The sequence below is a fragment of the Pungitius pungitius genome, chromosome 8 (genome assembly GCF_949316345.1).
Source record: "Pungitius pungitius chromosome 8, fPunPun2.1, whole genome shotgun sequence".
Lineage (NCBI taxonomy): Eukaryota > Metazoa > Chordata > Actinopteri > Perciformes > Gasterosteidae > Pungitius > Pungitius pungitius.
In genome coordinates this window covers 16,835,347-16,858,548 of record NC_084907.1, presented here as the reverse complement: position 1 = coordinate 16,858,548, position 23,202 = coordinate 16,835,347, and the positions used below count along the sequence as shown (strand labels likewise).

The following is a 23,202-nucleotide window of genomic DNA, read 5'->3' as shown; positions in this document are numbered from 1 at the left end:
GATGTGCCTCGCAGTTCAGTATGATCTCAGAGTAATGGTATGAGCTTAGCACGCAGTCTTAAGAGTCTCCAGTATTGATAATGAGAGGAGGAAGTGCTGATCTTCCAAGTCCAGGATTCAGTTGCTTATGGTGGCCCTCGGCCGTTGTCCCTTACGGTGAAAAGAATTTAGTGAGTCAAGTGTTTCTGATCTTTGATCTACTTCCCTGCATTCCAAACAGCAAGCCAGCTAGCTGTGACGAGCCGGATCATCTGAGGACACAAAATGGCTGGGCGAGGATACGTGTCTGACATGGGTGCTGTGGAACCAAATAAATCCCTGTTAGCAGAACGGCTTGATCCTGTGCAGCGGCCAGCCTTGGAAACCGCCCAAACCGCAGGACAAGGATCAACTCTCCATGAGCATGCACCTCACACCCACACACATTATGTCACTGTACAGGAACAGACAAGTTTATCTTACATGTCTAAGGTGCACAATGACTCAGGATTTGCTAATTCTAAGGTCAAAACAGAATGCAAGACCGTACCCAACTACGTTTCTTGTTGACATTGAACTTTCCACGTGCATGTAAGCATAAAAGGCTACGACTTGGAACACATCAGAAATATTCTGCTCTGCTTGAATGGGAGATTTATGTCATGATGTTGATGATACTTTCGATCATTTACAAAGCCAAGATAGTCAACATATGCATTCCCTGTGCACAGATATGTCCTTTGTTTTTAGGCTGCTGCTGCAGTATGGGACGATTCGTTAGAAGAGGATGTATGGGACCGGATGGGGCCCTCCTCTCTCTTTCCTCTCTCCCCTTCTTATTTGTCTCCTCTACTGTGTTTACATTATAGACACACCCCTGACCTTCACCCAGGCCCCCTCTGCTGGCCCCACCACACGCACCACGCACACACGCAGAACACCACATACCAGAGCGCCTATGAGCCCACAAACGTGAATGAACGAACGCCAAAATTAGATAAAGATAAACATTTTGTCTGAGTGAATACACATATCCGCAATGTTTGTACAGTGTGCTCGTTCAACTTGTCTATTTATAGCATACTGCCAAGCAAATCAATGTGAAGATCGCCACGCATCGACATAGCTTTCCAGCCTACCACCGTGCTGCAGACTAGACACACCCCTCAAATACACACGCTTCACTGCACGCATTCGCAACATGTCAAAGAAATAATGCAGCAAAATGTACAAAATGGGCGACTTGATACGAGGCAGGGTTCGTTTTAATATTTCAACTTCGTGATATCGATGGCGAGGCTGTTATGATTTATCTCCCATTAAAATATAGGGGTCAAAGCCTGTAGCAGCGAAACAAAGAGTGACACGTACGACATGAAAAGGAGCTGTTTCCACCAGCTGAGACGCCACACCGCGTGTAATGTTTGCGCGGTAATCCCCCACACCGGGTGTCCATTGATTCTGAGATTAGAGGAAAACGATGTTGCTTTAAACCTCACGCGGTCAAAGTTGTTTACCTCTCCGTTACCTCTGACGTCGTGACACACCCCTGTAAAAGGGGCGGCTCTCCGTTTGACAGACACTGGTGTTGACCACTCACAGCCGGGCTCGGCCGAAATGTCACCAACCACAACACGGGGGTTACTCCGAGCTCACCTCTGATTGGTTACCAGAGGGGCTGGGGGGGAAATCCCTTTTTTCCGTCGAGGTCCTGAGGAGGGGGCGGTGCATAACAAAAAGTAATGGCCATCTATTTGAGTCCTGAAGAAGGAGGGGTATTTGTGGTCCGACTACCGTAGGTGCGATTGACTTCTCTTCATGTAAGTGCGTACGTTTTCTTTTTTTTTCTGTCGGTGAAATCGAGTCGAGCCTCACCCATTTTCCTTCGGTTTGAAACGGTCGCGAAACGCTTGGTACGCTGGCTGAACTTGATGGCGCGTTTTGGGGTTAAAGCAGCCAGCTAGCCGCGCTAACGTTAGCTACTACCAGCGCTGCTGGGAGACCCGACGTCTCGAAAGGGCGTGCGGACTTAGACGTTTTCTGCCCAAGTCTCCTCGCATCCTATTTCTTGTTAATTCGGTGCAACGAGAGTCCCCCCCTCTCTCTCTCTCTCTCCTCAAAAGCTAACCCACGCTGTCTGCATGGAGGGGACACACTTCGCAAGAGCATGACCACCCCGACCGAAACGGCGACTAAAGAGGATTAAAAGCGACTCCGTCTTGATGGGGGGAAAAGTTGAGCTGAGGTATGAAACTCTCGTGCACAGGAGGAATGCTAAAGTCGACACTCGAGTTTATTGTCATTTATATTGCTCCAAGACCACACGAGAAGCAGGTTCCGCGCAGTTATGAAGTGTGTCGTCGTAAAATGTGTTTGCCCACGTACTCGCGTAACTGCTAAAGCGCGGATGGTTACGACCGAGTGTGTGTGTTGCTGTTAAAAGACAACCAGTGTTGCATAAACAGAGCAGCCGCTGGTCAGGTGCGAGGGTGCAGGCCCACTCAGTGACTTGCGACATGCCATTTTGTTTTTCTATTTAACAGGATTAACAATTTGGGATAAACAGAAGGAAGGTTTCGAGTCTTACCTGGTGTACAAAGGGCATGATAAAACCTCAGGTGAGACATTTTCACTTTTGCTTTTTTCATGTGCGTATTTGTCGCTTGCTGTCTTGTCAGATTCTCGGGAACAGTGTCACGCTACCTTGGAGTTGTAGATTTTTGCAATGATCTTTCCACATTCTCTGGGATTATTGCAATCTCGTGATGTAACCCCCCTCATTCTCACCACGCACACACGTGAGCAAGAATAAGGTAGTGAGCAATGGAATAATACTTCATAGTGACATTAATTAGACTAGACTTCGTTATTTTGAAGAATCCATTTAGCGTGTCAGTACTTTGTTGTTTAGAATTATGCGACCAAAATCTGTGACCATCCTTGAACCAAAGGCCATTGTTATAAAACCAGTTATCATTTACAACTTAGAGGGACTGTGTAATAAAAACTACCCAAATGAATCTGTCATTACAATCTTTTAGCTTTTTATTTTTTTTAACATTATTTCCTATAAAAACAGTGACAATTCATCTCATAAAAGAGTATTGATTTGGCATTTACTTGTTTTAACAACACAATGTATTATTGTAATCGTTTAGATGAACACATGATTAAACTACCCCCTGCTCTTCGCGCTTTACTCCCTAAATGACATGTGATGTAAAAAAGGCGCAAAATATCGCTAACAGCAAGTGAAATATTTTCCCAGTGACCTTTATGCTAAATCTCCCCCATATCCATTTCTGTTCATGCAACAGTTTGACACTTGAAAAGTAGCCGATATGATGATGGTTTTCATGTCGCTTCATTGTTTCTTTTTTCAACAACTCTGCACATTTGGGATCTCACATATTTGAGATTTGTGAAAATTCACAAGACAACGTGATGTATTATTTTGGACAGACCTGGGAGATCCAAGCACCATGCTTAAAGCCTTTCAACTAATTTGTCAGTAGAACTCTGTGCGGATGTGTTCGGAGAAGATACGAGATGGGGCTCAGTTGGTGTCTTTATTGACTGTATTCATGAAACCGTGTGCTGTCATGATGGTACCCCCCCCGACCTCAACCCACGTTCGTGACTACTGTAATTGGTTGCTTCCTCTCACATGTAAGCCTATAGAAACAAGGAGGCCGCTTTACTTAACTGTACAGAGCCACTTGTATGCACCTGTACATGTTTACTGGTTGCGACATGTGTTTTTTTCCTTTTGAGACTAATTAAGTTTCAAGTTCCCTTTAATGTCATGGTTAATGGTTTCTTCGTCAAGTAATATTTGTTGTATATGAAGAGCATGTCATGCCCGAAACAACAACTTCCGGGAAAGCAAAAAATGTCACATGTATGTGCCCAAATATTTTAGTACTGTTTACTTTTACCTTTCAAAAGTAATAGACATTTTATGGAGGTTACATAACGTTGACTTGTGGATTCAATGGTTTTCGCACCCAGCTCACCCACATGTCTGCCGCCTGTCCAGTTTTGTCCAGTTGGCTCTCTGTGTGCTGGAGTGTGTTCATTCTCTGTCAAATTCAGCATACACATAAACAGGACCTTCGGTGTGTGTTTAAGTGGGCCTCTCCCTGCCTCGTCTTTTTCCCCTCTCCAGAGTCCAGCAAGGGGCCCAGCATAAGGGGGCAGGCTGCCGTCACTGCCTCTCTCTCGCCTTGCAGGCCAGAACTGGGGCCTGGGCAGGGGGGAGTGGTGCTGAGACCATAGGGTTGGACATGTGACCTCCTCCTCCCTCCCCCCCCCCCCCCCCCACACACACACACACCCCTTCCACCACAGTTTAGCCCATCCCGTGTTGGGGCACAGGTCACCTTGTCATGTGCTATTATGGCTGGTGTAACATACTCCCTGTGATTGTAGGAAAAGAGCATGAGGTGGACCCGTGGAGGCTGAGGGAGGGAGAAAGAGGGAGAAAGAGGGAGAAAGAGGGGACAGGACTGGACTAGTCTGCTCAGCCAGTTGTTTAGCTGCATTACAGACTCAGTTTGTCTTCTTTGTCGTTGGGTCCACATTGTCTTTTTGTACATTGTCCCCCCCCCCCCCCCTCTCCCTCCCTCCCTATCTGTTCTCCCCTTGTACTGTTGTTGTTTTTTTTGTTGCAATTTGTGATACTAAGCCTATTTGAATCAAACTTCTGTAACATCAGCAATCACATTTTATTTTGAGTGCTGCTTATTTCTCTTCAGCCCCAACTGTCCTCCTATTCATTTCCCACCACAGCCATCATTGTAGGCTTAGATGTACTTCTATTTGGGAATCCCATGTGCATGTTTTTCCATCGTACCCCAGCTCACTCTGCAGCCCGGGTCATCCTAGATTTCATTTGTTTCATTTCTCTTCTGTACTTGTAGTGACCCAGCCAGAGGTATGCAGTAAAACACATCGCCTTATGTTTTCTCCCTCCACAACTCTCCCTCTCGCTCCTCCCGCCCCTCCCTTTTAAGAGGGATTTTTGGCAGCATGGAACAATTTCAGAACCATTTGTGGGATTGCGTCATGTGATGTAGACCGGCGAGGCTCATTGGATTGTCAGATAGGGCCGCCTTCTCCCGTCAGGCGCTCCACAGCAAGCCAGCTCTTCCCTCCCGTGCTGGTATAGGTCTGGATGTGATTCGGACTCTTGTATGTTGGGATGTGGTCTGTAAACGCATTTCTGACATTCTTGGGACGTGATGCCAGAGTTTATATTTTTTTTTATTTCCTGCTTTCCCGTTTATTTTCTACCCGTCTGCATGCAGTTAAAATGATCCCTCTTTGTAATGTCTCTGTACCCACTTTGTTGCATCTTTCCCTGTCCTCAATCCCATTTCATTTCAACGTCCAGGCACTGATGGTACTACTTAATCACTTTTGTTAGATGGTGGATGTCGGTTGAGGGCGAGTATTATAATCACTTAATATTGACTTTAATAAAAGTTAATCTGACATCTGGGCGACGGTCCAAATCTTCTTTTCACTTCAGTATTTTTCTCTAAGTGGCAAGGCAGCTGAAAAAGAACCAATGGCTGCTCTCCCATTTGGCAATCGCCTACATGGACAATGGTGCAAGTTGAAACAAATGCGCGAATACAACAGTAAGCTACTTTATGAGTTGTATTGGACTCCTGCCCTTGTACCACATTGGCACTTATTCCTCTCTTAATATCCCACAGCAGCTAATTCTGCAGCAACAATACAGATTTAGGAATTGGCGTGTTCTAAAGACTGAGCTCATTGTGCAACATCATTGCCATGAAATGTTACGATTTCTCATCTCGGCACTTGTTTCTCTGTTCTGCCCCTCAGGTTCACACCGTGTGTAGTAGATACTTAATCTCCCAATGAGTGACAAAGTGTTAAATGATTAGGCTATTTAAACATGTGGGACACTGCCATGCAGGTGCCTGATAAATATGTTTTTTTTTTACTCCCAAACTCCAGACTTACACATTTATTAGAGCTGAAATGTTAAACCAAAACCATTATGAAATGGTAAGTCGTTCTACATTCTGCCAATTTTAAGGTTCAATTTAGGAAATAATCGTCTGATTAATCCAATGTCTCAGGAAAACTGTTCTGGTCATTTTTGTTATTCACTGGGTAAACTGTGTGGCGGTTTGTCAGAGCCATGAAGTCTTTAAAAGGCTCAATGATGCATTAAGATTACAACATCAAGTATTTATCATACCATTTAGTTTCCATGCCAAATGGTTTTCATTGTCCCAGAGATAAATGTTCACACGTACAAATGGCACAAAATTAGCTTCATTTGAAAAGCAATTTTTTTTTTTTTTTAAACCAACACAATATACATAAATAGTGCCAAAAATGTGATGCCTATGTGAATAGCTTTCTCCTGATACTTCTCAAAATGATAATCTGTCAGAGATCAGACCTTTTATTTATATTTAGCTAGTAAGTGGCTCATGACTGTGTATTTTTAGCCACCTCTTTAGATGACAAAAAAAGGCTTGTTTGTGTTGATTCCTTCTCTCTGGGCCACTTCCAAGTGCTCGCTCCTCGTCCTATTTCTCTTACATCTGCCCAAGCCAGCCAGGGCTCAGAAAGTCACTGAGCGAGGTTACCCCTCCCCTACTCACTGTATCAATGTTTATTGCATATCTTTCAGCATCCCATAGGCCACTCCCTCTCTGGCCTGCTTCTCCCTCGCATCCCCCTTTCCTCCTCAACTCGAGTGGGCTAGCACTTCGTCCCTCTGACTGACGGTCATGGAGAGGGCAATAGATCATAGACGGTCATCTCAACTATATGTGCAGCCAAGTGTGATGGATGCATAGGAAAACATGCCTTATACCATGTGACGGACTCGGAAACTTGTGCTGGTTTAGAACCGTTGCTTTATACTTAACAGATATATTTAGTTTGAAACATTCAAGGTCACCATAATATACCATCGTTTTTGTACGAAGCTAAATTGTGTTCACTGTTCCCATTGCTTTGAGGGAGAGATGAGATTGGATTTTGTGTTAGTGGGAATTTTTCAAGAAGATTGAACGTACCTTTTTATATACTGATGTAGGAGACTACAATTCTATGGTGAAAGCGCTGCATGTCCAAGAGATTTGTGTCATCTGGTGTAAGCTTATTCCTTCTCATACCAGGTCAGGTGGCTGAGATGAGCTTTCTCAATTCCTCTCCATCGTTCACCATGATTCTCCATGTTTTATCTTTCTTGTCCTTCTTTTTAATACTTCAATGGCAACTTCTAATGCGTTAGTCCTCGTGCAAGTTAAAAAAAAAAAAATTGTATCAAGATTACAGTCATGATGCACATCATAACTGTCATGTTCAACGTAAAACACATGTGGACTAACGAAAGTCAGGATTCTATTTTTTCTTCCTTTTAACATTCTTTCATAGAACAAAAATATCTCAATAATAGAATATAGAATACAACACAATTGAAAATAATTAACTTTTGATTTTTTGACATCCACGCTCTCATCATTTATGTCTTTGCAAGCAACGATTGTGCAGCCCTTGCATTGTGGAATTAGATGTTGGAACAGAAACACGCATGAGATTATGTACTAAAGAGTCTTTAGGCATAATTGCATTGAAATAATTACCAGTTCGATGGTAGTTGGGTATTGGTTAAAGATGAATGACGTTACCAGGCGTTTACATACAATAATAAAACCAGCTGTTGACGGTATGCATGAACGTTGAATACGTCATTGCAGCCTGGAAGCTTGTGTTTGACCAGTTGGTGATGTTTAGTATTATTTACTGCACCATGACAACTTCTGGACCATTGCGGAGTGCCAGCTTGGGAGCAGGACATTTGAGTAGAAACAGAAAATAATGATTAAACCAATTTATTAAATGTCATCGCTAAAGTAACTATCGACATAAACAGTTACACCCTAATGCCTACTTCTTCTTCCCTAGTTTCAGGGGGTGTATTATGAATGGAGTCTTTCCATGTTAAGTCTTCGCCAAACATATCTTATATCCATTTATATGGGCCCTTTTTTTAAAAATGCAATTATATTTGATTTCCAGCATTTCAGATTTTTTTTTTTATGCTCTCATGCGGGAAGCTGGCCGCCCACCCACAGCGTGGTTCTGCCTGTTTTAAACAGGACGTTTTTTCCTTGCCATTGACGCCAAATGCTTACTCATTGTTGGATTTGAGACCCAGCCGTTAAAATATTATAGTCTACAGTGTAGACTGTATTCTTTATATTGTATTAAGTGCCCTGCGATAACTTCTGTTATGATTTGATTCTATATAAATGGATTGATAGTTAATTTATTAACCCCTCAAGCAACAATGTTTCTCCATAGCAGCATTTATATGTACAGCTAAAGAAATAACTACATAAGATGTATAGATACGAAATGGAACAGTAATAAATTAACTAATACAAAAAAAACATTACAGTACGTAGTTGTGTGTTTGAATTAAGATTTAATTGAATGATACATTCTTTTCCTATGTTAGTTTTTTTTTAACAGCTTCCTTGACAAGTAGTATTGGACAAAAGGCACATCCTAACAAAAGCTTACAATGTTGAAATGTTTGAAGGACAAAATGTGAAAAGGGTAAATCTCACCAACAATAGTAAAACCTTCATAAAACCTTTTTCAATTTCTTAAAATTTTTCCAAAAAGTCAGAACTCCAACTTGCTCAAACCATCGTCACTCTTACTACAATGCACTATTTAAAGTGAATTACAATAATTCTCTAATTTGGTGAAATATTTCTTTTCCAATTCATAAGATGATAAAACAAAACGTTGCGCGCGTCATGGAGCCGGATTGCAAGCTAACCAGAAATCCCAATGTTGCCCTTTTTATCCTTGAGCTTCATGCCACTGTGAGACATGAGTAATATCTCACATTATAAATGCAATTACAGATGTGATTGACGCTGCAGAGCGACCTGGACTACACACACTTTGTATATCAGTAATGACCGAGACATTGAGTAGAAGCCTACAGCTCTAAACCTGTTCTCTGGCTTCACGCAGCAGAAGCAGGAATGAGAACAGATCTGGACTAATAACAGCATGCATTATTTAACCCTCTCTGAATACTACTGTGCATTTAGTCTAATGGCCTGTGGGCTGAATGCAATCAGAGGTCTGGCTTCACTGATCAGTTGATGATATGGTCAGGTAAATGGGTGTTTTCCCTGTTGGTTCACAGTGAGTGATGAGTGTGAATGCCTGCTGGGATTAGTTTGCCTGCATCCAGTAGAAAAAAATGGCAGTTCCATATATGCCGGTCGGTCGGTATTGTGTAACATAATATATACAGATTTTCTAGCCATGGAAAAATAATGATGTATTTTAAATCGCCTGTAGATCATACGCTATTTTGGCTGTGTCTTTATCCTGATAGTGTGGTTTCAAAAAGGTGGGGTTTAAAGAGATTCGTTTTTTGTGGCTTTCTTTCATACAAACTTGCCTTTTGAGTGTTGTCTCCGACAGGGTTACTCCAACAATGCAGGCTCATGGGGATTGAGAGCATTCAAAACTTAGTAGTATTTCGTCTGGCTGTGACATGTTAAATAGCCTGAAAGGCCTACATCTTGGTAAACCCAGAAAATGGAGTTGATGATTGATGCAGCCTTCGTAGGCTTGTGCGCCTTTCGACTTGACATGTGTACCGTACCTCTGCTTGAGGAAATGTGAGATGGTGGGCGGGATAAAGAAACGAGTTGTGTGCCTGGAGGTTACATTACATTCATCAGGCAATCCGGATTCAATCCTGCTGCGTTCTAGGATTTCATTAAACCGGCGAACCTCCCTGTGTCAGGAGCTCGGTGATGGGACGAATAGTTTGAAGGGATTTCCTGTCGACGTACGAGTTTCTGTGTGGTCCGTCTATCGGAGGTCAATGGAACCTGATTGAAGTTAAATTCCCTCCACAAATATTTGCTGTCGGTTGTTGGTCGTTCCAGTTGTGGGCATATTTACAGAGTCGCTGTGCACCGTGACGGTCTTTGTATCAGATGTTCCTGGTTGAAGCATCTGGTACTGAGATTCAAGACGTCAACATACTTTGAGTCATTTCTGAGGAATTAAAAAAAAAAAAATGTCTTTCTTCTTTTGACCTTTTCAAACATTGGGACTACACACCAGTTGATACAATTAGTCATGTGCAGGATTTGGTTTGAGGACACAGTGTTCATATGTTCACAACAACATTGTTGTGTTTCCTAATATATGAGACTTTATTCAGGAGCAGCGTTTTTTTATTCAAACATGAGGAACGGAGTGATCCGTCAAAACATTTTCAATTATTCAGCTGGGCCGTTGCCTCATTGGCTGTTGTTTTGTGAGTTGAGATTGGTATCTGTTTAGTTATGCTCCCCCCTCCGTTAGCCCTCAAACTCCTTGCTTCACTTTGCAGCAGATTCAAAGAAGAGAATAAGAAGGGAGCTTTGTGAAAAGGACAATGTCCGTTTGATTGTTTACGAGGACGCTAGCGTTGCAGAGACGTGCCTGATTTCCTCCCCCTCGTCATGTGAAATGTAGACCTGGATTACTATGTAATGAAATGTAACCTAGATCCAGCGTTTTGAAGCCTTTCCTACTTGATTGATATGGCACCAGATCAGTGGAGGCGGGGACTGTGGTAACTGTAATTAAGGTTGGCATGGAGTAAGGTGAAAAGATACATCACCTTATTAGAGCTTTTTTTTTTTTTTTTTTACAGCAACTTTGTAGCAATGGTTGAGCCAATATGACTTGATCCAAAAATGATTTTTTTTTTTATCACTGAGCAAATCCCATCTTTCATCTTTTTTTTTATTATTGAGTTATTGATCAAGATAACAGTTTGTGTAACCAACAACTAATTTAATTATTTTCCTTTCTCTCCCTTATTCGTCTTTCTCCATTGGCCTTCTCCTCGATTAGTGATGGAGTCCACAGTTGTGAGTACGTCCAATCTGGCCCCCGATGAGTTCGATAGGAACGTGCCGCGGATCTGCGGCGTGTGTGGTGACAAAGCAACCGGCTTCCACTTCAACGCCATGACCTGTGAGGGCTGCAAGGGGTTTTTCAGGTACGCCAATACACATGTGAGGTCACAGTTCTGACCACAATTGCTCATATCACCAATATGAAAAGGATGAAAAAATTCCCACTCGCACATTAAATCTAATCGCCACCTACGGTTGCATGAGAACAGGCGGCCGGCATCAGAGTTCAGGCTAACGCCCTGGAGCGGGTTAAGAATCCAAATGAGCTCGGTCCTATAGCCGATGCTTTGGCTGCTGCCGGGCTCTTTGATACGCACACAAGTGTCCAATTCTATTCGGGACGAAGCTGGAGCAAGCGCTGATGGCGTGAGCCTGTGCGCGTCCCATGCATCTGCGCGCTCCGAAACATCTGTTCCTCTCGCCAGTGTTGATATTTTAAAGAGCGAGGATGAAAAAGACGGATGTTTTAATAATCTCACTCCTCCTCTCTCAGCTGGCCCGAGTTTGAACTCTCACCGACTGCGTGCTTATCTCAGTGCTTCTTAGCCCACGTCTGAGTGATTGTCTAAATCACTACGCTTTGCGTCACTGTTTGTCGAGGCTCTTCTTTTACCCCTGGAATCCTTGGCATTTATCCATATTTGAACAGTTTCCCCGAGTCACGCCGTGCAAAAATATTTATCCTCTTCTACCCCGATAAATATTTGTTCACAGTACTGTCGAACTGCCCCGCTGTGCTATATTTATTATATCAACATAGTTACCAACATGTTCAGGCGCACACAATCTCTACAGTAAATTCATCAAGTTTTTATTTTTATTCTTTAAAATCTATACAACTGATGCAGGCGCAGTATGAAGCGCAAGGCGGCCTTCACGTGTCCCTTTAACGGCAGTTGCACCATCACCAAGGACAACAGGCGCCACTGCCAGGCATGCCGACTCAAGCGCTGTGTGGACATTGGCATGATGAAAGAGTGTAAGTATGACAGGTGACCCGTATGTCCTCATCGCAATACTGTTAACATTACATCATGTGATTTACTTTAATCATTTAAATTGGGGCGTTAACCGCTTTCAGGTTAAATGCCCTTAATGATTATATTACTGAGATAAAGATGTTTGTAGTTGCCCAACATTTTTTTGATGTGGATCCGGTTGTACTCGTGCAAGACACCCCCCCCCCCTTCATGAAGTTAAATTATACATAAATACAACCTGCTGTTAATAAATGACGTAAATCTACATATAGTTTTTTTTTCCTTTCTTTTTTTTATGAATCAAATTTCCACAACTGAGGTTGGGCCATTTTGGGGGCCTGCTGGCCCTCTTGAATATATTATGTAATATTTGGACTCGGGTCAAATATCTCTGGGTCTTTGGCCCCATTAGAGTGTTGACATGTTCACGTTGAACTCGTGGAGCCTCCCCACATTGTGTAGTGCAAGTGTGCTCCATCTGAAGTCCAAACACCTGCTGTTATGTACAATCCGCTGAGGCCTCCTCTTTCCACTCACTTGTTTATTTTCATTGTCGGTAAATAGCAGGTTTTTCTTTCCGAGTTTCTCTTGATGTATCCGGATGTTGTCCCCTGTCCTCTTTACAGCAAAGGCCTGTTGCTTCCGTGTGAATGTTCTTTCCCCTGAGTGTTTTTTGGGGAATACAACAAGGTTGGTGGCACAGGCGCTGCGATGTACTCTTAATATAGAAGAGCCAGTGGCCGTGCTGTTGCAAAAACAGCAGCATGTTGTTGAGACCCCGCTCTCTGTTGCTCTCTGTCTTTCTGTCCTGTGAGCTAATTCAGTGTTTTGAACAACAAGGAGCGAGGAGAACAAAGTCAATGCTTTCACTTGTTCATTGCAGCAGGGGTCTCCTTATGGAGGCGTCCCCTCCTATTCTCTTCCTCCAGAGAATAACAACCCCCCCACCCCCTTTGCCCCCCCCAAGCACCAAACAACACCACATTGACAGAGCTGTCCTGACAATGTAAAACTGAAAGTCTTCAAAAGCGATTGCTATTGTTTTAACACAATTGAATCTTTATTCTGCGCTGCTTCCACCCACCTGTTTTCTGCTAAAGTTAAGTTTTCATTTGTTTGTGTGTGTGTGTGTGATTCTAACACTCTCGCTTTGTCTCTTTACACTTGCGCCCTCAGTCATTCTGACGGATGAGGAAGTGCAGAGGAAGAAGGACCTAATTCAACGGAGGAAGGATGAGGAAGCGCAGCGCGAAGCGGACAAGGAGGCGCGGCGACCACGGCTGAGCGACGACCAGAGTCAGGTCATCGCCACGCTGGTGGAGGCCCACCACAAAACATATGACGACTCCTACTCTGACTTCTGCCGCTTCAGGGTTTGTATCTTAATACATCTGCATCTTCAATAGTCTTTTTTTTAAAGTCTGAATAGAAATATGATATTGTGATGATGATGATGATATTGCTGCTTTAGGCTTGATATTGAAAAATGGTTCCAGCTCTAACCGACTGGTAGTTTGTCTCTTCCCAAAGGTTCTTTATGTTAAGCAGCACACGCACAGCATTTCAATGAGGTTGATTCCTCACATCAGAATATATTTCTGCTTCGGCCTTTCACTGAAAGTCATGTTTTGTATTGTTTACACACTTATCCGACATCAAGTGGTCCAATCCTCCTCTGAACTCTATTGTTGAATCCAACTTGTAGTGGTGTCCTTCCTGTGTCAGATTTCCATCTCCACAAAATACACATAGAGCTGCATTCGAGTCCAGTAATTAAATCACATTTTCAAGCAGATATTCAACAAATCTTTATATTCTGTATTTTTCGCAATGAATGAAAAATGAGAAAGGACCTTTTTGTTTTTACTGAATCTCTGACACATTTCAAAATGTAGTGATGATAAGTTTCTTTTTATGCACCCTTTTCACTTTAGCCTCCTGTGCGCGAAGGCCCAGTGACTCGTAGTGCCAGTAGAGCTGCCTCACTCCACTCTCTGTCTGATGCCTCCTCAGACTCCTTCAGTCACTCTCCAGGTAAGGGACACACACGGTGTAGAGACTTCACTCTAGTTTGAGGGAAAACGAGGACTGTCCGGGCTCTCGATTAAACCAGTTTGTCCTGCACACTCGCCCCATATCTAAATATAAATCAAAGAATGCTAAGGTGTGTGTGGAAACCTCACTGCAATTAAACCTGCGGACAAAAATGTGACTTTCACAGGGTGAAACTCCATCAACCCATCCATTTCCCTCCCATTATCTGTGATCAGGGTGCGGTGGCAGGAAGCCCAGCAGGTTAACCGTAACTTTTCTCTTCACTGGAACATTTTCTACCCGACTCTACTAGTACACATCAGTTCCTTAATCCATTTGTTTCTAATAGTGCCAACGGAGTGAGGGACAAGGCTTGATGCCAACACTCTGCAGGGACGAATGACTCAAAACAACCCCAGCAGCGTTGCACGCTTCACATGTTGTCGTAGCTGTTGCCTATTCTTCATCTCACCTCGGCCGATCCTTTCCGTCAAAAACTTTCAACAACAACAACAACTCCCTGTTCCATAATTTTATGTTGCTTGTCTCAGCACAGACTGTCCATTCACGGAGGAGTAGTGTGACTCTGTCATGCTTTTCCAGTTTCATCTCTTTGATTGGCTGGCTCTTTCTTTGCTCAACACAGAGTCCGTAGACACCAAGATGAACTTCAACAACCTGCTGATGATGTACCAGCAGGGAAGCAGCCCTGATTCCAGCGAGGAAGAGGGCTCCAGCTTTTCCATGCTGCCCCACCTGGCTGATCTGGTCTCCTATAGCATCCAGAAGGTCATTGGCTTTGCCAAGATGATTCCTGGGTTCAGGTGTGTGTGGTGGTGGTGGGGGGGGGGGGGAGGGGGGTTTCTATCGGTCTACCGAGTTTTCACTCTGTCACTCTGCATTAGATCTCAACTGATTATGTTGTCCACAAAAGAAAATGCCTTGTCTAGATTTTTGACACTAAGGATGGCAAAAACCAAACAAATGTATGTCTTTGCGCCAGCAACATCCTTGGCCAGAGGCATTATGTTTTCAGGCTGTCCGCCGATGGAACGTCCGTCAATCCACCCATAATGTGTCTAACAGATTCTTGTTCATCTGAAATCTCAGGAATGCCTCTAGGGTTTTTTCCTAGAGTTGGACTCAAGAATGAATTGATTTAGAATTGGTCAAATGGTGGTCAAAGGTCACTGTGACCTCACCAAACATGTTTTTGATCACAACTAAAGAATTAATATCCTATTTGGGCCTATTTACACAAATCTAAAAGGAGAATATGATTTAAGTGATGATGTTTTGGACAAACATGGCATTAACCGTGATGCTTCTAGTTTATTTACATGTCTCTGAGTGACTTTTTACCTAAATGTGTGTTGAAGACTTTGTACGCCTACTTGTTTTTCAGCCTGATTAGTCGATATTGTTCAACAGTGATGGCTTTGGTCTAAAGGGCATAGATTACTGATGGACTGTATATTACAGATAGCTGACACAATATGGAAAATCTTTTTCACTGGTGTTTTTCTTTAGCTTTACAAGGTTATACATTCGCCATGGTGTTGTTGTTAGTGTGAAGTTCAGCCATTTAAGTATGTTAGCAGGTGATTGTCTGACCTTTTTTAGAACAAGAGGCAACAGTCTGTCTTGCATGCACACCCTCAGGATGAGTCTGATGACCACAAGATGTATATATAATGGGCTTAATACAAAGACTCACTTTAGTTTGAAAGACTAAAGGGTCTGGTTTTTAAAGAGATAAAAAGCTAAATGCAATATCTTGACTTAATGAATTAATAGAATAAGGTTAGCACAGTATAAATGCAAACAAATATTGGCTGGTCAGGCATTTTCAGTGTTTCTTCCCCACCTTCTACACATGGCAAGTGGTGCCTTTCAGCGCGTTGGTCTCTCAGTGTGCTGACCAAGAAGAACGCATTGTGTCTCGGGGGTCACCCCAAAGTTGAGGCTAAAAACAAGCCCGGGCCTGTATTTCCTGAAAGTCGCCGTTTCACTCGCAGTGAGTGATGGACGTGGTCGGATTACCTATGGAATGTTTGTCCACCTATGATCCACTCCCTAAGCCCTGAAAACCAAGCCGGACCTCCCCTGAAGATCCACGGGTTTCAGCCCCGTCTCTTGCTAGTTCAGTACTTTCCCTTTTAGAGACATTTCTAACATCTTCAGATTCTGGATTTTTATCACGTGGGGGAAAAATCTGATTTATAATAACTAATTGACTTTTAAATCTAATCAGGAGGAAGCAAACAGAAATACAATTTTGAATGTCTTTGTGTAAAGTACATATCATTAAAAGACAGAAGTACTTTGACCCGGCTGTCAGTATACCATAGCAACAGTATCCAAGCATCTAAAAAGGGCAGAATTCATGCAAGAATCAGCCTTAATAAAGTACATTTCTATTTTCAGAAATATGTTTGGATTCATAGATTTTGTCTTCAACAGCCGATATTAAGAGGTTAAGACATTTCCGTTTAGTTTTTCGTTGATTTATCAATTTGGAATTGTGAATCTTTGTGATTGCGATTATTGGAGGACCATTGGTTTAATACGGTCTTGTTAGGGGTTCACTAACAGTACGGGATGTCTTTCCCCGCAGGGAGCTGACTGCAGAGGATCAGATTGCCCTGCTCAAGTCCAGCGCCATTGAGGTGATTATGCTGCGCTCAAATCAGAGCTTCAACCTGGAAGACATGTCCTGGAGCTGTGGTGGGCCTGACTTTAAATACCAGGTCAGCGACGTCACCAAAGGTCAGTGTACAGCCTCACAACTGTTACACAAGCGGTTGTTTTAACAGGTGCTAGTCAACAAATTTTGCTCAGCTGATGGCTGAAGAAAACACACCAACACTTCTACCAAGATCTCGAAAGAAGCACATTTGGTGCATAAGGAAGACTGTGAAAGCAGTCTCTTATATCTGCAGAGGTTCCTGTGGTTAAGGCTTTTTATTTACCAGTTTCATACGAGACTTTGCTCTACGGGATCAACAAAAGAATGTCACTCCTAAGCTGCATTTTCAATTCCTAATTTTCCTTTCCAGCAGAAAACATCTTTTAAAATAATCATATGTGCAGCTTGGGAGCTCTTGATAATGCTGATTTGATCTCCTTGTTGTTTTCCACTTTAGCTTTCGATACAAAGTTACCGTTTTATATTGAATTGAACTTAACAATTGTACAAGAGAGAAGAAAACTTGAATGATTTGTTAATAAAAAGATTTGTATGTCCTCTCATTTATGCATCTATTTAAAACGACCCCCCACCCCCCCCCCAAAAAAAAAAATTGAACGTGGAGCAATTCTTACAGCATGCGGGGAAAAAAATCCAACCAACAATATGAAATATTAAAGAATAGGCCCTATGGTCACACTCGCTGGAGGGCCTTTCTTCTACGATATTGCATGCAACTGATTATAAGTGGTGCAAAGTAATTAAGGCTTGTGTCCTCTGTAGCTGGCCACACTCTGGACCTGTTAGAGCCACTGGTAAAGTTTCAGGTGGGCTTGAAGAAGCTCAACCTGCAGGAGGAGGAACATGTGCTGCTGATGGCCATCTGCTTGCTTTCTCCAGGTAACCTTGCGTACTCCAGGTGTCTGACTGTGTGGAGGAGGGAACCTATTGAGGTTCTTAAGGACTTGTTTGACTGATCTCATTTGCCCGTTTTTCTAATTACGAATACATTCAATGCATAGCTTACTTTGGCAGAAGATCAACTTGAATATTTGAATTAGATCAAATCTAATCGAGCATAGTTTCTGTGTATACGAGTGACATTGTTATTCATCTGATGCGCTCTCCATGATCCGAAATGACCAGAACAGCATCAGTATCTAATTCTTTACAGTTGTATTCATTCCTCAATTTTTCCGAAGGCATTGGCTTTGCCTTTTTGCATGTGTAACCAATCTAAATATTTATGACACTCTCCTCTCTCCTTCTGCAGACCGCCCCGGTGTGCAGGATCACGCACGGATCGAGGCCCTCCAGGACCGACTGTCCGAGACCCTGCAGGCCTACATCCAGCTTCACCACCCAGCGGGACGACTGCTCTACGCCAAGATGATCCAGAAGCTGGCCGACCTGCGAAGCCTCAACGAGGAGCACTCCAAACAGTACCGCTCACTGTCCTTCCAGCCAGAGCACAGCCTGCAGCTCACCCCGCTGGTGTTGGAGGTGTTTGGCAGCGAAGTCTCTTAGAGCCTCTGCACCTCAGTGGTGGAGAGGAAGCTGGTAACGAGACGCCGTAGGGGTAAAAAAAAAAAGCAGGGAGCGGAGTATGTGTTGGAAGGACTCAGTGGAGGTGTGGAGTATGAAGCTAGTGGAAGAGAGAAAGCGGTGTGTGTGTGTTTGTTTGTTTTTGGGTGTGTGTGTGTCTTGTCTAAGGAAGTCTTTGCATTAAGAACAAGGTTGTACGGAGAGCAGGCAGATGTTGAGTTAGGTAGTACACAAACAACCTTCATATAATACAAATTCAAGTATACATGTATACATAAAACTTCTGCCTATATACGGTGTTTTTGTGTGTATTCAAATCACCAAACTGCTGCTTAAAATGCCAGGACATTTTGTGTGTGTGTGTGTGTGTACACATGCCGTGCGCATATCAACACAACAAACATACTCAGAGATTTACTTTAGCCATTCAGTTGAGCTACCTCTTTGTTTTACATCACATATGTGGAACAGTCACTTTAACTTCAATTTAGATTCAGCAAGGATGACACTTTGGTTTTTCAGTGCAAAAGCAGTGCCTGCACATTTTTTTTGATGTTTTTCAAAACTTTACCTTGTTTTTCATCTGCTCCTCTCCATGCAGCATGTGTATACAACTCAAACACATGCCTTTTGCCTTTCACCAAAGGTATGGTCTACTACTTTCTCATAAAGCTTCCAGTAGCTAAAAATAGCATTGCTTCTTCATGGCCTGCATTACAAATGCAGCCACTCAACATGTGTGCAAGTTGTCCCACTAGGCTCACAGCACAGGAAACGCTCATATTTGAGGTTTATACTGCAGTGCAGAAGTTGGTCTGCCTTTTTGTGAGGTTTGGATTGGACTTTGGGGTGCCTGGTTTTGAGGTGAGAATTAGCCACTAAATGTTTTAGCTACTTTTACACTGCTAACTGTCAATCAAACCAAGCCTGCATAGTGGCTTCTAAAATGGTCGCTTCCTTTTTTCTACTCTTTTGTTTAATTTGTTTACTTGTAAATAGTTAATTACTACCACGTGTATCCTAAGCACTGTTATCACACCTTCTACTCAACCCTATGTCTTGGTATACACAGTATCTATTATCACAGATTTTTAAGGGCTAAAATGCCAAATCTAACTGGAATAGTAAGTTGAGGCCAAAGCTAGCGGCCCGTCTTGTAAATATATAGCTGCATACTGGTGTAATTGCAATGGATTCTTTATTTTTATTTTTTTATTTTACATCATTTCACCGTTAAAAACAATTCCATGAATTGTTCCTCCTTACTACACAGTGAGCTCCATGGACGCAGAGCTTGGGAAGCTGCTTCAAACCTCCCGGATATCAAACTCCTTTTGTATCTGACGGGGAAGTGGATTTTCTAGAATGTCTGAGGGCCGATGTGGTGATTCGCACCTTGAGACCCAGGCCTTCCTGTTTGATGATGTATGCTGCGCAGCCCTCTAGTGGTTGCATTGTGTCGCTGTACATTGGGCTACATAGATTTTTCTCACGGCAAATTTAAAATATATATATATATGCAAATATATTATTGATCCTTTTTTTGATTTATTATCTCTGACACTATTCTTGTTTGTTTGTTTTTTTTGACCATGATCATGTTTTATGGGTAAGGATTTGGCTTAAACAGGGATTGCTTGTAGATTTGTTCAGTGGTGGGTTGATGTATTTGCTTAATTTCCAAGGCTAATTTTTTAGAAACGCTGATCTCTAATATAAGCCATATAGATTACTAAGCTAGTTGTACACTTGACACATTACAGTGTGTCGTAATGACTCCAGAGCCTTGGATATCCTCATTATATAATCTTTTAAACTCATATGCTATTTATCCTCGGCTCTTGGAAGATAAGCTTGTATGTGATAGGAGCTCGAATGCTTTCTCTCTGCTGTCAAAGTGCTTTCAGTCATCTTTGGCTTCGGCTTCAACCAACGGCCTCTAATGGCTTATAAACCAAACTGCCACGAGGATTTCAACCGCTTAGGTTTAGAGGCCGTTAATGTACGACTTGCTGCATGTGGGATTATGGTAAAATAAAAATAAATGGTATTAAGACAATTGCCAAGTCAAATTCTCCAAAAGTTCAGATGTTTTCACTACAGCATCTTGGCATAAAAGAAGTCATTTTCAGATACGACATGAGACAAAAAATTGTATTTGTCTTGTATTTGCTGTGTGGCGGGAGACCTCAGTTAACACGGTACCAACAGTTGGTTAAAACCCGAGAGCAGACGAGGGTTGCTGTGTGATCCCAGAGGAAGTCGTTGGGAGAGAGCATGTGTTTGTTGTCCAGCTGGATGTGTGTGAAGTTGTGACGGTTGCTTTAATTTGTTCACCCAACATGGCTTCAAGTCCATTTTCCACAACTGTGGCTTTATTCCGACTCTTCATCAGTCACGGGGGGGGAAGACTTTGCAAGCGGACAATTTTGGCCACGACATAAAGAGGATCTGCGTAGAAGAGATGGTCGAAACGCTTTTGGATGTTTTGCGAAATCACGTTATCATAAGGACTATAATCCAAATGCCCCACGAATCCCCCAACTATGATGGAACTTTAAGGACTTACGGATTGAGTGTGTTTAGGCAGTACCACTCCTAATGTACAGGATGTCAGTTTGATGAGGGATATGATGTGCTTGGTTACTGAACGCCGACTTTTGAAGATTTTGAAAAGTCTCCATGTTGTTTTTCTCTGAATACATACTTTCTGTATGTAGGTATGGGTTTGATTTAGTTCAGTATTTTTTTCCATATAGAGATGCAGTGTTTATTTGTGTATGTATTATACCGAGGGAGGCTTGATGAACATTGTAAGTGCCACAGAAAGAGTTCCCTCACCAAAAGAACAGGGTAAAAGCAAAGAAGCTCTTAGGGCTTTGAAAACTGTACAGGAAGAGTGGCGGATGCATCATATAGCCGCTAATTGAACAAGTAGATTTTGGTCAGTATTTACTTTTAATCTTAATCATGAAAAGTGAACTTTATTTTTTTTTTTTTTCCTTTTGTATGACGATGATGTGATTAAATGTTGGTTTAATCACCATTCAATTTCCTAACCAACATACAGCACATAACCTGCAAATACGGCTATATTGAAATATGGTGCATCCACAGCGTTTCCTTTCTGGTTTTAGAAGAATCCGTATTTTTTTTAACTGCATTGCGGTTGTTGAAAATACAGGAATTTGAAAAACGTACGTCAACGGGGGTCGGATGGATCCGTCTTTGGGACATTCCCTCTAGATTGGCAACATGACTCTGTTTTAGGACCTGCAATATACAACTCATGGTACACTATCACCAGCAAGCTTTACTGTATATCATGTTAGACTTTATAACAATTTCCATTACAAATCCTGTCATTAAAAACATGTCATAGATCATTCATTGATAACATCTCCGACACAAAGGCTTTCAAGTCTTTTCTCTTCTCTTTTTGTTCTTCCCATTAGGGCGGGGCTTGTAATGGAATCAACTTAATTTAGCTCTTACAAAAAGGAGGGTTCACAATGGATGTACACCATAATTCACCTAAAAACCTACCTCTTTTAGCTCAGATTTTGCTTTAGCATTAAGCATTTGCCTCTGTTTTTACTTTTTGTAATATTTGTATTCATGTTGGTATTTATTGCTATCTAATGAGTCATACTTCAATGATTACCTCAGAGATATCTCACAGATTTGGGAGAATCCAGCTAATGAAGTCATAGTTTGTTTTTTTTTGTACAGTTTTCTTTCTTCTTGAACTTAGTATTGCCTTTTTTTTTCACGCTCAAAATACCAGGAGTGTTTTTAATATAGTGCCTTCACTCTGACCAACAGGACTCAGACTGGCTAGAGTGAGGCTGTATTTACTCCAAAAAACCGACATCCTTCTCGGCATCTTGGTCTTTTGGATATCTTGGCAATTTTTAGCAACCCACGAGATTAAACTGATTGCCGCGCTGCTGATATCGACCTCGTCTTTCTAGTTCTTGAGGGCGAACTGGAGGGGAGAACTTTGGAGTGAATGCAATTGCGAAAAAAAGGAACCTGAAAGACTTTGAGGCTGTAGGAGAAGCGAGAGGTGTGTGTGCGCTCCACTAGGTCCTTTTTTAGCATGGTCTCAGCTCTGTAGTACACTATCTCATCCCAGTTATTTGTCCCTTCATTGCCCCCTCGACCCTCTCCTTCTGCCCCTCTGTCTACTCCCTGCACCTTCATCAGTCCCTGCCAGTGGTTGGTCCATCAAGAGGGAATTAGTCCAAGTTATAGCCTCAATATCCATGCAATGCTGCTTTTTATCTTAAGCATCACCAAGTTGTATGTTATTGACACCAAATAATGAAGGCATCGTCCAAAATGTCGCCCCCCCCCCCCCCCCCCCCCCCCCCCTAGTGGGGCGACAAGCCTCATTGGGAGTCAAACGCAACTTTCTGGTGCTTATTGGGGGAAAAAAAACAAATCCTTTTTGGATCACAGTATCATAATAACAGAGAAACTACTCACTTTAGTAAATAAACAGTTTATTTTGTACTCATGTCAAACTGCTTCAGGTAAACACTGAATGAATAAGAATTTTTATTGATCAGTGAATACTGAGGAACAATGTTGCCATGGTCACAGTTGCCCTAAGCTGTGTGCCATAATATAACCCTTTTAATACAGGGAGGGTGTTGATGAAGCTTATTTCCAATGTTCCCCAGCTCAATTCGAATGAGAACGTTGCCTCAGTGTGAAATTGGCCTCTTGGCACTTAGACGGCCATGCGAATTGATCTTCTATAACAGTAAATTTGAATTTGGCATTTAATTTGCATCCTTTACTGTGAACCCAAATCATGCCACTTTCAATTAAAATGCCTCAACCAACAAAAGCACTTAGTATAATGTTTGTAACATATGCATACTGATCAGAATTTATTAGCCATAAACTGCCTGCGTAGGTCAGCATGCAATGGCTTCAATTATTAAGTCACCTAAAT

General features: G+C 42.4%; 1 protein-coding gene across 5 annotated transcripts; it reads left to right on the top strand.

Moving 5' to 3' along the window:
• The first annotated feature begins 1,701 nt into the window (after window positions 1-1,701).
• LOC119229608 (vitamin D3 receptor B) lies at window positions 1,702-22,601 on the top strand. 5 transcript variants are annotated; one of them, XM_037490148.2, is made up of 11 exons: window positions 1,702-1,799; window positions 2,103-2,224; window positions 2,523-2,597; window positions 10,924-11,071; window positions 11,837-11,967; window positions 13,145-13,341; window positions 13,903-14,002; window positions 14,649-14,826; window positions 16,620-16,771; window positions 17,475-17,591; window positions 17,965-22,601. In XM_037490148.2, exons 4-11 carry the CDS (start codon window positions 10,926-10,928, stop codon window positions 18,216-18,218), a joined length of 1,275 nt encoding a protein of 424 aa, XP_037346045.2. In that variant the 5' UTR covers window positions 1,702-1,799; window positions 2,103-2,224; window positions 2,523-2,597; window positions 10,924-10,925; the 3' UTR covers window positions 18,219-22,601. The 5 variants fall into 5 exon arrangements, with proteins under 5 accessions (XP_037346045.2, XP_037346047.2, XP_037346046.2 ...); XM_037490150.2 differs by having other exon boundaries at window positions 1,704-1,803; XM_037490149.2 differs by having other exon boundaries at window positions 1,704-1,807.
• The last annotated feature ends 601 nt before the right edge of the window (window positions 22,602-23,202 follow it).

Coding starts and splice junctions, on each gene's coding strand:
- LOC119229608 (XM_037490148.2), top strand. CDS start 10,926: ATGGAGTCCACAGTTGTGAGTACGTCCAATCTGGCCCCCGATGAGTTC. Junction 11,072..11,836: donor GGCTGCAAGGGGTTTTTCAG/GTACGCCAATAC, acceptor CAACTGATGCAG/GCGCAGTATGAAGCGCAAGG. Junction 14,003..14,648: donor CTCCTTCAGTCACTCTCCAG/GTAAGGGACACA, acceptor TGCTCAACACAG/AGTCCGTAGACACCAAGATG.